Genomic DNA, 11,221 nt, shown 5'->3' with positions numbered 1-11,221 from the left:
AAAAGAACTGCTATAATGACATCTTCCTTAATGTGTTTCATGATACTTGCAAGATGAGTTAGGATACTCTTTATGTAGTTAAGGTGAGTTGGGAAGAGACTCATTCAAATTCATATTGAGTTCAAAAAACTAGAAGGCATCTTTAATCCCTTGTGCTTAGCCCAATAATTAAGGTTTAAGCCAATCTTAATCACCTCATAACAAATTAAATCATTGTTTTGTGAAGGTAGAAAATTGAGCCCACTAGGCAGGTTTAATCATTAGGTTCACAAGAGTGTTAGCAAGAGGAGGGCATGAGATGAACTCACAGACTAGGCATACTTAATCATTATGAAAATAGTCCTTTATAGGAGAGACCCCGCTTTAAAAGGTGCATACATATGCTGCCACCGCGAATGCCACATGTGTAGAGTCTTCAACAACAATTTTACAAGTCTCTTTTGACACTCTTCGATGTAGTGCCTTGGCTAATGGCAATAATAAGACTTTCCTTTCTTCTTCTTGGTGTCACCTTGTGTGATGAGTCCACTTTGCCTTTGTTTCTGGAGAATAAGGCTTGGTCTCCTCTTCTTGTATCACCCCTAGATCTATTCTTCCTTGTTTGCTCCTCATGGAGAAGTAATCCAACTAGCTTCTCAAAGGATATAACTAGAACATGGTCTTGAGGACCACCCTGGTAGCTCTAGTAAAAATTCACAATTGAATGTGAGGTATGATGGATAGCTTGACTGAGAGAGTTATCATGGACATCGCCTAGGCATCACGAGAATCCCACCTAGGTTGTTCTTTAGTAGGAGGAGTAGGACCCTCTAGAACTTCATCATCTCGGCATCATGAGAATCCCACTTACATTGTTCTCTTGAGTAGGAGGACCCTTTGGAATTCTAGCAACCACTTGAGCAACTGTTCTAGTACCACCTACTATGGATATTGCTAATAAGGAAGGATGAGGTTCATCCCCAGTGAGAATCTCCAATAACCCCCTAGCTATTAACAAGCTTTTCATCATAAAGCTCCACAGTGAATAATTTTCTTCAAGTCTATCCTTAGTGGTCATGTGCCTAAAATTATTAGATCCTCTCTATGCCATCTCTCTTTACAATGCTGGATTTTTCAAAGTATGTGTACTCAAAATAGAAAACCCCGTGCGGGGGCGCGGAAGAGAACCCTTGATGCACTCTATATGCTTGTAAGAAAATATTGAATGATGGCTAAGACACTAAGATTTGTTGAGATTTAAGATGCGATCATGCCAAAGTATACCAAGAATAGGATGTATACTTGAGTGAGCAGAAAAAAGCTATGAGATATGTGCACAAGAATGGGAGTGCCCAGATTTTGCATAGGTACAAGAGCACCTATGGATGCCCGATCTAAAAGATATCTCTAAGAGAAAGCCCCAAAATAAGAAACCAATACCTTAAGGTTTTGATAGTGATGATGAATAAAGATGATGGTAAAGAGGAGCTCTAGAGGATGGAATTGTGAGCAACATTGCAAAGACTAATAGGACCAAAGTTGGGCTTCCAGCTCTAGATATGAATTGGTGGAGAGGCCAGCAGTAGTTGGCCTCTAGAGGATGGAATTGCGAGCAACATTGCAAAGACTAATAGGACCAAAGTTGGGCTTCCAGCTCTAGATATGAATTGGTGGAGAGGCCAGCAGTAGTTGGTGGATTTGGGTGGTCCTCATTGCAGAGTTATCAAGGAGCTAAGCTATGACTGTCTGGGCCAGCAACGATGCTCTGTCTAGTAGCTCTACCCATGTTGAAAATGGTCCTTTTATAGGAGAGACCATCCTTTACGAGGTGCATACATATGATGCCCACACGTCACATGTTGAGGCATGATGCCAAGTGTCCCTAAGAGGTGTCACCTTTACACATCATTGCTTACATAAGATCCTTCTAAGGGGTTATTCCTATATACAAAGGAACTTACATGCTAACAACAGCTATTAACACACACTAGAACCATTTTATTTAAACTTAAACTTACACACATTAGAGTGCTAGTTTACAATTCCCACATTAACTATTAATATTTAACAGAGTTCAAATAACATGTATCCTCCTTTCAAAGGTTGGAACTAAAAAATGTTTTCCTACATATACAATTGAGATTATACAATTCTAATTCAACCTACATATCAAACTTAGATTTCAAAGAGTTAATCAAGGGTGCTTTAGTAGTGTGAACCCCACCATTGAAGGAAATTGCTAAAGAATTTCCACATAAACACATATTTTATTCTTTAGGTCAATTTAGGAATTCGTATATGACATCCTTGTTGAGATTTTATGAAAGAGAATCACATTTGAGAAATTGACACTAGGGACTCACTAAAGTCTCATTGTCTTCATAGTGCAATGGTGTAAAATAGGTATGACCATGAATAGGAATTATAGATAGTAATAAAGTTTAATTGCTTTTGTTGAAGTAACAAGCAAACATAGTAATATTTGGTTCACTAAAATCCTGTATATTGCCATTTTTCTTTGTGTAAATTTTTGTGATACATGTGAGAGTATTTTCAATTGGTAAAATGACAAGATAGGCAACCTTTTTAGACATGTTATATATTTTGCTTTCCTGAACCACTTTACATAACTTTGTTGATGGAAAGCATGTTCCAAATCATGTATAATTTACATGGAGGTAGTTTTTAAAGCCGTGGTACTTTATTCAATCTATTTGTCTCCATGGTAATCATGAGCTTAATTGGATTAGAAATAAATGACTTGAAGTGGTGTTTAGAAGAATTTTATGGAGAATCACTACTTTACATATTTGAAGAAGTACATTGGATTAGAAATAAATGACTTAGAAGAAGTTTATGGAGAATCACTACTTTACATATTAGAAATACATGACTTGAAGTGGTGCATCCATCTCACATAGAGATTACATTTTGAGTTAAATAAATCATTAGAGCAATTTTATTTCTTATTACTCTTAGTTGACATGATGGAATTGTGTACAAAGTTATACATAAACTCTTGTATTAGTTTATATGCTTTGCATATGGCACACCATCACCCCTGATGCTAACTGTAAGTCACTCTTAGAAGTTTATGTGCTAAGTTCAAAGTTAGTTGAAAAGCCATAGGTTGTCAAAATAACATCTTGTTATATACATCACACTATTAGATATCAATACTCCACTCTCAAATTATATCGTTTAGGCAGTGGCTAACTCATGTTTATACGTCCCCCATTATAAGGAGTAGCCATGGTTGAGCACCCCGAGCACCTTGCATCATTGTATTCACTTGGGAAGGTGGCGTATGAGGCCAGATGGTTTATAGATGGCTTGGATTATATTATTGTATACATCACACTATTGGATATCAATGATCCACTCTCATATTATATTGTCTAGGCATTGGCTAGCTCATGTTTTTACACCCCCCATTATGAGAAGTAACCATGGTTAAGTAGCCGGTGCACCGGCATCCCCGTATTCACTTGGAAAGGTGGCGTATGAGGCTAGATGGTTTAGAGACAGCTTGGATTAGATGTAGCCTATTTGGCACACAATAGGTTACATGCTATACTAGACCGTTATCTTATAATAGTTCACACATGGAGTAGGTAGACTTTACTCTTGGACACACTATCATAATATTACAGGGCCCAAACGTGGCTCAAACGTGGCTCGAGAATGAGCCCAAATGGCCGTGGGAGATGGGATAACTGTTATGCATTGTCTAGTACATCTTTATAGGCCCCTACTATGACCATGAACCCATGCGGATCATATCATGGTTGTCCTGCATATACAAGCCCATAAAGCTCCTTCTCCACATAGTTCATTAGGCATTGTGAGTTTGCTACCTAGCTTCTACTAGTAGATAGATTTCGTCCCACGTATATAGGCCTATAAAGATATATGGCAAGCTCCTTCTCCACACAGCTCATTAGTCATCATTGTGAGTTTACTCCCTAGCTTCTACTAGTATATAGATTCTATCTTAACAGTTCCATATTAGCCATCAAAGCTTTGTTCACATGAGCACATGGGTGTGGGGCTTTGCCATCTACTGTATCACTTCAATAATACAATATTCTTCTCTATCTCTGTTATTGTGCAATCTGAGTTATAAAGTTTTATGGTATGAAAGACCCTACTTCTTATCAGTGTTCTCTTATTTACCCCGCAGGTTGTATCCTCTTATACACACATTTGCCCACACATGTTGCATAATACCTTGTTGTTGGGAGGGTTAAGTAGATGAGACCAATGAAATAACTTCATTAAAAAATATGGCATGCATAAGTTGAAGGAGATAAGAAGCCACTCTAACATATATTTGAATAGAAAAGCTTATCGTTAAATGTAAACTCTTAAAGTTACTTTTCTTTTTGTAAATTTGCAGTCATGACATGTTTCATTCATTGATACTCCATGCATTATATGTATAAGTGCACATTTTAGCTTATTGTTTGGCTTCATGTAGATAGAAAAGCATACAGTAGTTACAGAGGGAAATACCTTTGCAAAAGTAGCTAGTGCACCTTGAAAGATATGTAAATAGAAAAGCATACAATAGTTACAAAGGGAATTACTTTTACAAAAGTAGCTAGCACACTTTGAAAGACATGATATATTCCAAAATAGCTTAAAGAAAGTGTTGCTCATCCTTTCGGCCCATGAAAACAAGACTTAAAAAGTAGCTTGAATTTTCCTTACAGTTGACTTCTAATTTTACCTAAGTGAGGCCATGTTGATGAGGTTACTTAGTAAAAAAAGAATCCATACATGGTTAGTAAAAAGGAAAATTCAAGACTTAAAAAGTTGCTTAAATTTTCCTTGCAGTTGACTTCTAATTTTACCAAAGAATCAATATTTGAGGGCATGTTGATGAGGTTACTTAGTAAAAAGGAAGAATCCATATGTGGTTGTTGATGAGTAACGATGGATAGAGGAGGGTAGAATAACGAGAAGAGGAGGAATAAAAATGTATTATTTAATAAAAACAAGCACTGAGTGGATGGAGCAATCATGCAAACATACTTATGTACGTGCGTACAGATAAGCACACACACTTGCATATGTGTGCACATGTATACATGCACACGCATACACATAACCACACACTTGCTCGTGTGTGCATGTTCATCATGCATGCCTGTGTGCACTTATGTCCATATGTACACATAGCCACACACACTTGCATGCTCATACATGCACACACACATAATATACATGCTCACAAAGGGTAGGTGATGACGAACTAGGGGTAGAATAATAAAAAAACAAGGAAGAAAATGATTTGAACCAATGCAAGTAAGTAGTTGGGGGTGGATGGAGTACACACACATCAATACACATGCAAGCAAACACATCAATACACATCAATACACATGCAAGCAAACACATCAATACACATCAATACACATCAACACACATCAATACACATGCAAGCAAACACATGTACGTACGCAACATGAGAGAGAGAGAGAGAGAGAGAGAGAGAGAGAGAGAGAGAGAGAGAGAGTCTCTTTGATTTCAAGACGGGGACAAGTTTTCAAGAGGGGGAAGCTACCACTAAGAGCATGTTCAGGAATACAAGCTTGAGTGCAATGTTGCCATGTGTAATTGATGATTTAAAAAATTGGATGCTCCAAGTTGAACCATTTTCACCCCTTGAAAGAAACTAGGGTGTGTGAAAACGCTCCAAATTTTCTTCAATGTTTCAGATCCTTCAACATTTGAAATGGTGAAATAGAACATTTCTTAAATCTATGGATCTCAGTCTAGTTTTCTTAAGTGCCTCTAATGGTGAGCACTGAGCTCCATCCCCATGCTTGAACTGAACCTAGATCTTTGTCTTGGCCCTCCTTTGGGGGAATGTGTTAGGTGGTGGATCTGAGGTGGGATTTCTATCCGAAGGGACTTGGTGCCTTGAGGGTATGCTAGCCTGCCCCGAATAGTTTGCCTCTACGTGCCTACCCGGTGCGTGAGTGCGTTCCTAAGGTGCCTACCACACCATGGGTCCGTGCTTTGCCTCTCCTTGCACCTCCTCCCCATATAGAGGCAAACTATTCGGGACGGGCTAGCATACCCTCAAGGCACCAAGTCCCTTCGGATAGAAATCCCACCTCAGAGTGGAAGGGGATGCGTTCCTTTGTAATTGAACTTTCACCCATAGGGTAGTGGGAATCCGAGTTGGACGAAGTGGGTCAAGGTTGAAAGCGAGTCGGGTGATGACGTGGAAGAGGAGCCCGTTTTTCTCCCAACTTTTAATGAGCCGACTATTATATTATTGTGTCCATTTTTTTTTTCTAAAAATGGGATAAGAAAATATAAAGGCACTGTTTCGAGTGTGGGGGAGGTCGCATTATGCATCGCTGTTGGAGAGAAGGAAGCAAATGCAGAAAGCCCTAAACGCAGGGCGAAAGAAAAGGGATTGTGAGTGGTTGTTGGTAAGCTTTTTCTGAGGGCTGGCTATGGCGGAAGCTCGCCTGCTTTTGTGAAACATCGCACAGGTTTACCTTGCAGGTAAGTTCTCCTCCTCCTCCTCATGTTTTTGACCGTTTGCCCTGATTTTGCCACAGTATCAGGATACTGCGAGCTGTGCCCTAACCCCTTTACAGAAGGCCCTCAATCGCATCGCAGGGTCCTCATCGAGTGTTGAATCCACATCATGAGCGCTTGCTGGTCCCTCTGTGATCTGTGAGCAATTTTAGCGTTTTAACTATTTCCTGCGAAGGATTCAAAAAGAGGCGTCATGGCCAACCTGGTTAATAGAGCCACCAGTAACATGTTGAGTGGACCGGACTGGGCCATGAACATGGAGCTTTGCGACCTCATCAACAATGATCCAGGGTATGCTCACTCAACCTGTTGATTTGCTTTTTCTAGCTTAACGTATTGTGCTTGTGTCCCACCAATATGCCTTTCTATATTGTTTCCCTTCTTGCTTATACACTTGCGTTACCGTTCAATTTGCATCTGTCTTTCCCTTTGCTTCATCTGCTTACCCACGTCGTTGATGTCTCTTCCAACGGCCGAGATCTAGTTGGCTTTGGGGTGTTGGGAAACTCTAGATAACATCAGGTTTTGTGAATTTGTGAAGACGTGTCCCAGGATTGCCAGAGCATAGGCGTGTAGAGATCCTTGTGAAGATTTGAAGACTACATGTTCGGTGTGGATTGCGGCACTTTTGGGAAATCTTATGCAAGTCGGAAGAGTTTAAATTATGTCTCCTTGGAATCCTTATTCCGGGCAGAGAGGCGTAAGAGTGGAAGAGTCTGGGGAAGGTTACAAAAAAAAACGCCCCAACCAGAGGGAGGGACAGCCGGGGAAGAAGCAGGGCTGTCGAGGCCACTCGTCGGGCTGCACCACACGCGAATAGACCATCTCCAGATGCTGTCTTGACTGTAAAACAGCCCACACTCCTCGTAAAGCTGCTGCAAATGCTTAGGATCCAACTCAACACCTTTGCACACAGGAGAAAACGCAAGGGGCAGGAGCACGGCAGGAAGAAAACACTGATGAAGGAGAGACATAGAAGAAAAACGCAGGTTCAGCAGGAAACGCAGCCAGCCTTGGCTTCTAGAAACACAAGAGGGAGGAGGGGATCAAAATGTAGATGATGGCGGCCAGGTACCTAGACGTCTGATACCATGTTGGAGTATACATAGGCAGAAGCATAGACAAAGGAAGAGAGAGAGAGAGAGAGAGAGAGAGTGTCATGTGCACAGTGTGTATCTACTGTGTGCTACACGCACACAAGACTAGCTTCGAGGTTTGGGGAAGCTTGGAGCTAGGCGGGTTGATTGGCGAGCTGAGTTAGGGATAGACTAACGGGCGGGCACCCAAGTATGGACGGGCGGGCGCCCAAGTGTGGACGCCCGATAACCGGCCAAGAGCCTATAAAAGGGTGGCCAAGGTTAGTCATTAGTCATATAGAGTCTCGCGTGACTTTGTGATCTATGGTCAGGAGCTTGGATCTAGTGCAGACATGCACCTGCTTCATGCATCCGAGGCCTGCAGCAATCTTGAGGCCCACGAGGGTAGCTTCGTGGCGGTATGGGACGTCACGAGGTAGAGATTGGTCGGTACGTCCATCTAGTTAGCTCAGCTTGTGGCTCGGTGGGGACAGCCAAGACTTGGGGGCTTGCCCATGGCTGTCAAGGTTGGGAGGTGAGTCAGGCCTGCACCCTCGTCATGTTTGTTTAGTTTATTTGCAGGTTTCGAGTCTTGTACCAGGAGCGTTCTACGAGGAGATTCTATGGGAATTTGATAGTGGTATCAGAGCAAGCCTCGTGAACGAGCAAGTCGGTAGGTAGAGAAAAAGAGGTCGAAGAAAAGGCATGAGTTCGAGAAGCTTGCTGTTTTTTCAGATTCAGTATGTTGCTTTTTCATCGTGGGAACCCGTGAAGAAGGGTTGGTCTCGTATGGGTTGTTTGCTTTGCAAAGAAGGGGCTAGATGTGCTTTCAACTGTGTAAATAGTTTCAAGAGAGAAGAAGTGAAAAAGTCTTATCGCCTGTATGTTTGTAAGAGAGAGAGAGAGAGAGAGAGAGAGAGAGAGAGAGAGAGAGAGAGAGAGAGAGAGAGGTGGCGCCTGAGTTACTGCACAGTCCACGTAAGTAAAAAAGGCATGCAAACACGTGTATGCAAGTAGGCTGTACACGTAGGTAGGTGTCAAATCCCCACGGATCCCCTCGTGATCGATCTTGGTTCGAAACTCGAATCCTGCAAACAAACGAACAAACAAAGGGGGTGCAGGCCTGACTCACCTCCCAACCATGACAGCCGTGGGCGAGCCCACAGTCTTGGCGAGCCACGAGCTGAGCTAACTAGGATGACGTACTGACTAATCTCCTCCTCGCGATGTCCCATACCGCTACGAAACTGCCCTCGCGGGCCTCGAGATTGCTGCCGGTCTCGGTTGCGTAAAGCAGGTGCACGTCTGCACTAGATCCAGGCTCCAAGACCATAGAGCTCTCACAAACTCGCGAGACTCTCTATAATACAATAACTAACCTTGGCCACCCTTTTATAGGCTCTTGGCCTGTCATCGGGTATCCACACTTGGGTGCCCGCCCGTCCATACTTGGGTGCCCGCCCGTTAGTATTTCCCTAACTCAGCTCGTCAATCAGCCTACCTAGTTCCAAGCTTCCCCAAGCCTCGAAACTAGTCTTGCATGCGTATAGCACACGGTAGATACACACTGTGCACATGACATACTCCCCTTTCTCTAAGAGCTCACTCCTGAGCTCACTAAAAAGCCAAGGTAATCTCTCTGAAGAGTAGTCAATGTCTCCCATGTAGCGTCCTCCTCAACACGATCCTTCCACTTGATCTTGTATTCCGTGATAAGCGTATTACGCAATCTTCGTTCACGAAATCCAAGAATCTTTTCAGGTTCGTGCGGAACAAATGTCATGTCCTGGACATCTATAATTTCTTGAGGAGTAACTAACTGATCTGCTCCACCCAGTACTTCCTTAAGTCTACTGACATGAAATACAGGATGAACTTTCACATGAGAAGGCAAATCCAATTCATATGCAACTGAACCAATCCGTCGTGTAATACGAAATGGTCCACAGTATCTAGGGGATAATTTCGGAGATCTACCTGTCCGTAAAGTCTCGGAATCTTTCGGAACTCGCAAATACACCATCGTTCCTTCAGAGAACTCTCTGGGTGAACGATGTCTATTAGAATAAAACCTGTCTCGATCTTGAGCAGTTCTAATAGATTCCTTCGTAACTTGTAACATTTCTTGCATATCTTGCAAAAAAATTACGTGCTGCATCATGCTGAATTCCTGAGAATCCTACTGTAACAGGTGATCTAGGTTGAAAACCATACATAAGCATGAAAGGACTAAATCTTGTACTCGTATGCTTAGTACTGTTATATGCAAATTCTAACATAGGAAGATAATCCTCCCATGAACTCTATCTTTTGGATACATATGCTCGAAGCATATCTTCCAAAATCTGATTCACTCTTTCAGTTTGGCCATCAGATTGAGGATGATCAAAAGAACTCAAATTCAAAGTTGTTTCCAACTTCTCAAAAACAAGTTTCCAAAAATCACTCGTAAACTTAGAGTCCCTATCACTGACTATGTCCTGCGGTAACCCGTACAGTCTAAACAATTGCTCGATAAACTGCCGTGCTAATTGCGTAGCTGTAATAGTCTTTCGGGTTGGTAAAAATCCAGCCATTTTTGTCAAGCGATCTACCACAACCCAAATAGAATCGTGGCCTTGATGTGCTCTTGGCAATCCGGTAATAAAATCCATGAAAATACTTTCCCATTTATTACCTGGGATTTGCAAAGGATGCAACAACCCAGTCTGTCTAAAGCGTTCAGCTTTATTTGCCTGACAAATTTGACACTTGAGAACATAATCTTCTACATACCCTTTCATCTTCGGCCAATAAAAAGTGTGTTTCACTAATGATAGCGTCCTGTGTATCCCAGGGTGTCCAGCAGAGGGGGCGTCGTGACACTCCTTAAGAATCTTGGATCTAATGTCTGGGATCTGTGGTACACAAATTTTGTCATTACGGAATAGCAAACCATTCCGAATTATCCACTGGCCTCCTGCAGCCTGAATAGTAGACTGCTCAGTCATCGAGTCTTGGTCAATCTCAATGAGCTCCCGTCCTGGATCTTCTGCCAAAATGGACCAAAATAACTATCAGTCCTGCAAAGTCCTCTCAATGACTGAAATAAGTCAGTAGAAATCTCGGTGAACGACAAAGAATTCACCTCTCTAATCCGACTAAGCGCATCTGCAATACTATTCATGGACCCTTTTCGATAACGGATCTCAAAATCAAAATCTTGCATTAACTCTGCCCAACGAGCTTTCCTTCCTCTCAAATCATCCGCATCACACACATACTTGATTGACTGATGATAAGTCAATACCACAAACTTGGAGCCATATAAATAATGTCTCCAAACCTTGAGAGCATGAATCACAGCATAAAGCTCCTTCTCAAGGGTTGGCCAACGAGATTGAGTGTCGTCTAGCTTTTTACTTTCAAAAGCAACCGGTCTATCATCTTGAAATAAAGCAGCCCCGATAGCATAGTCACTGGCATCAGTTTTAAGAACATAAGGCCGACTAGGATCAGGCAATGCTAAGATAGGTGCTTCCTTGACTTTATCTTTCAAAAGTCTGAAGGCCATATCCAAATCGTTATTCCAAGTGATAGGCTGATTTGACTTACGTCCACGACCT

General features: G+C 42.0%; 1 protein-coding gene across 4 annotated transcripts in view; it reads left to right on the top strand.

Annotated features, from left to right (window-relative positions):
• The first annotated feature begins 6,267 nt into the window (after positions 1-6,267).
• LOC147612387 (TOM1-like protein 8) overlaps positions 6,268-11,221 on the top strand; it is a 156,500-nt gene continuing 151,546 nt past the window's right edge. Inside the window, exons 1-2 of one of the 4 annotated variants that reach the window (XM_086783003.1) lie at positions 6,268-6,504; positions 6,622-6,831. In XM_086783003.1, the coding sequence (XP_086639129.1) occupies positions 6,734-6,831 (98 nt within the window). In that variant the 5' untranslated portion in view covers positions 6,268-6,504; positions 6,622-6,733. Of the gene's footprint in view, positions 6,505-6,560; positions 6,832-11,221 lie in introns of all 4 variants that reach the window. The other 3 variants (XM_086783007.1, XM_086783005.1, XM_086783006.1) reach the window with 3 other exon arrangements.

Source organism: Cibotium barometz, chromosome 45 (assembly GCF_041138505.1).
Source record: "Cibotium barometz isolate CiBa-2024 chromosome 45, ASM4113850v1, whole genome shotgun sequence".
Lineage (NCBI taxonomy): Eukaryota > Viridiplantae > Streptophyta > Polypodiopsida > Cyatheales > Cibotiaceae > Cibotium > Cibotium barometz.
Note: the sequence above shows the minus strand (reverse complement) of the source record. Positions and strands in the feature narration are given on the sequence as shown.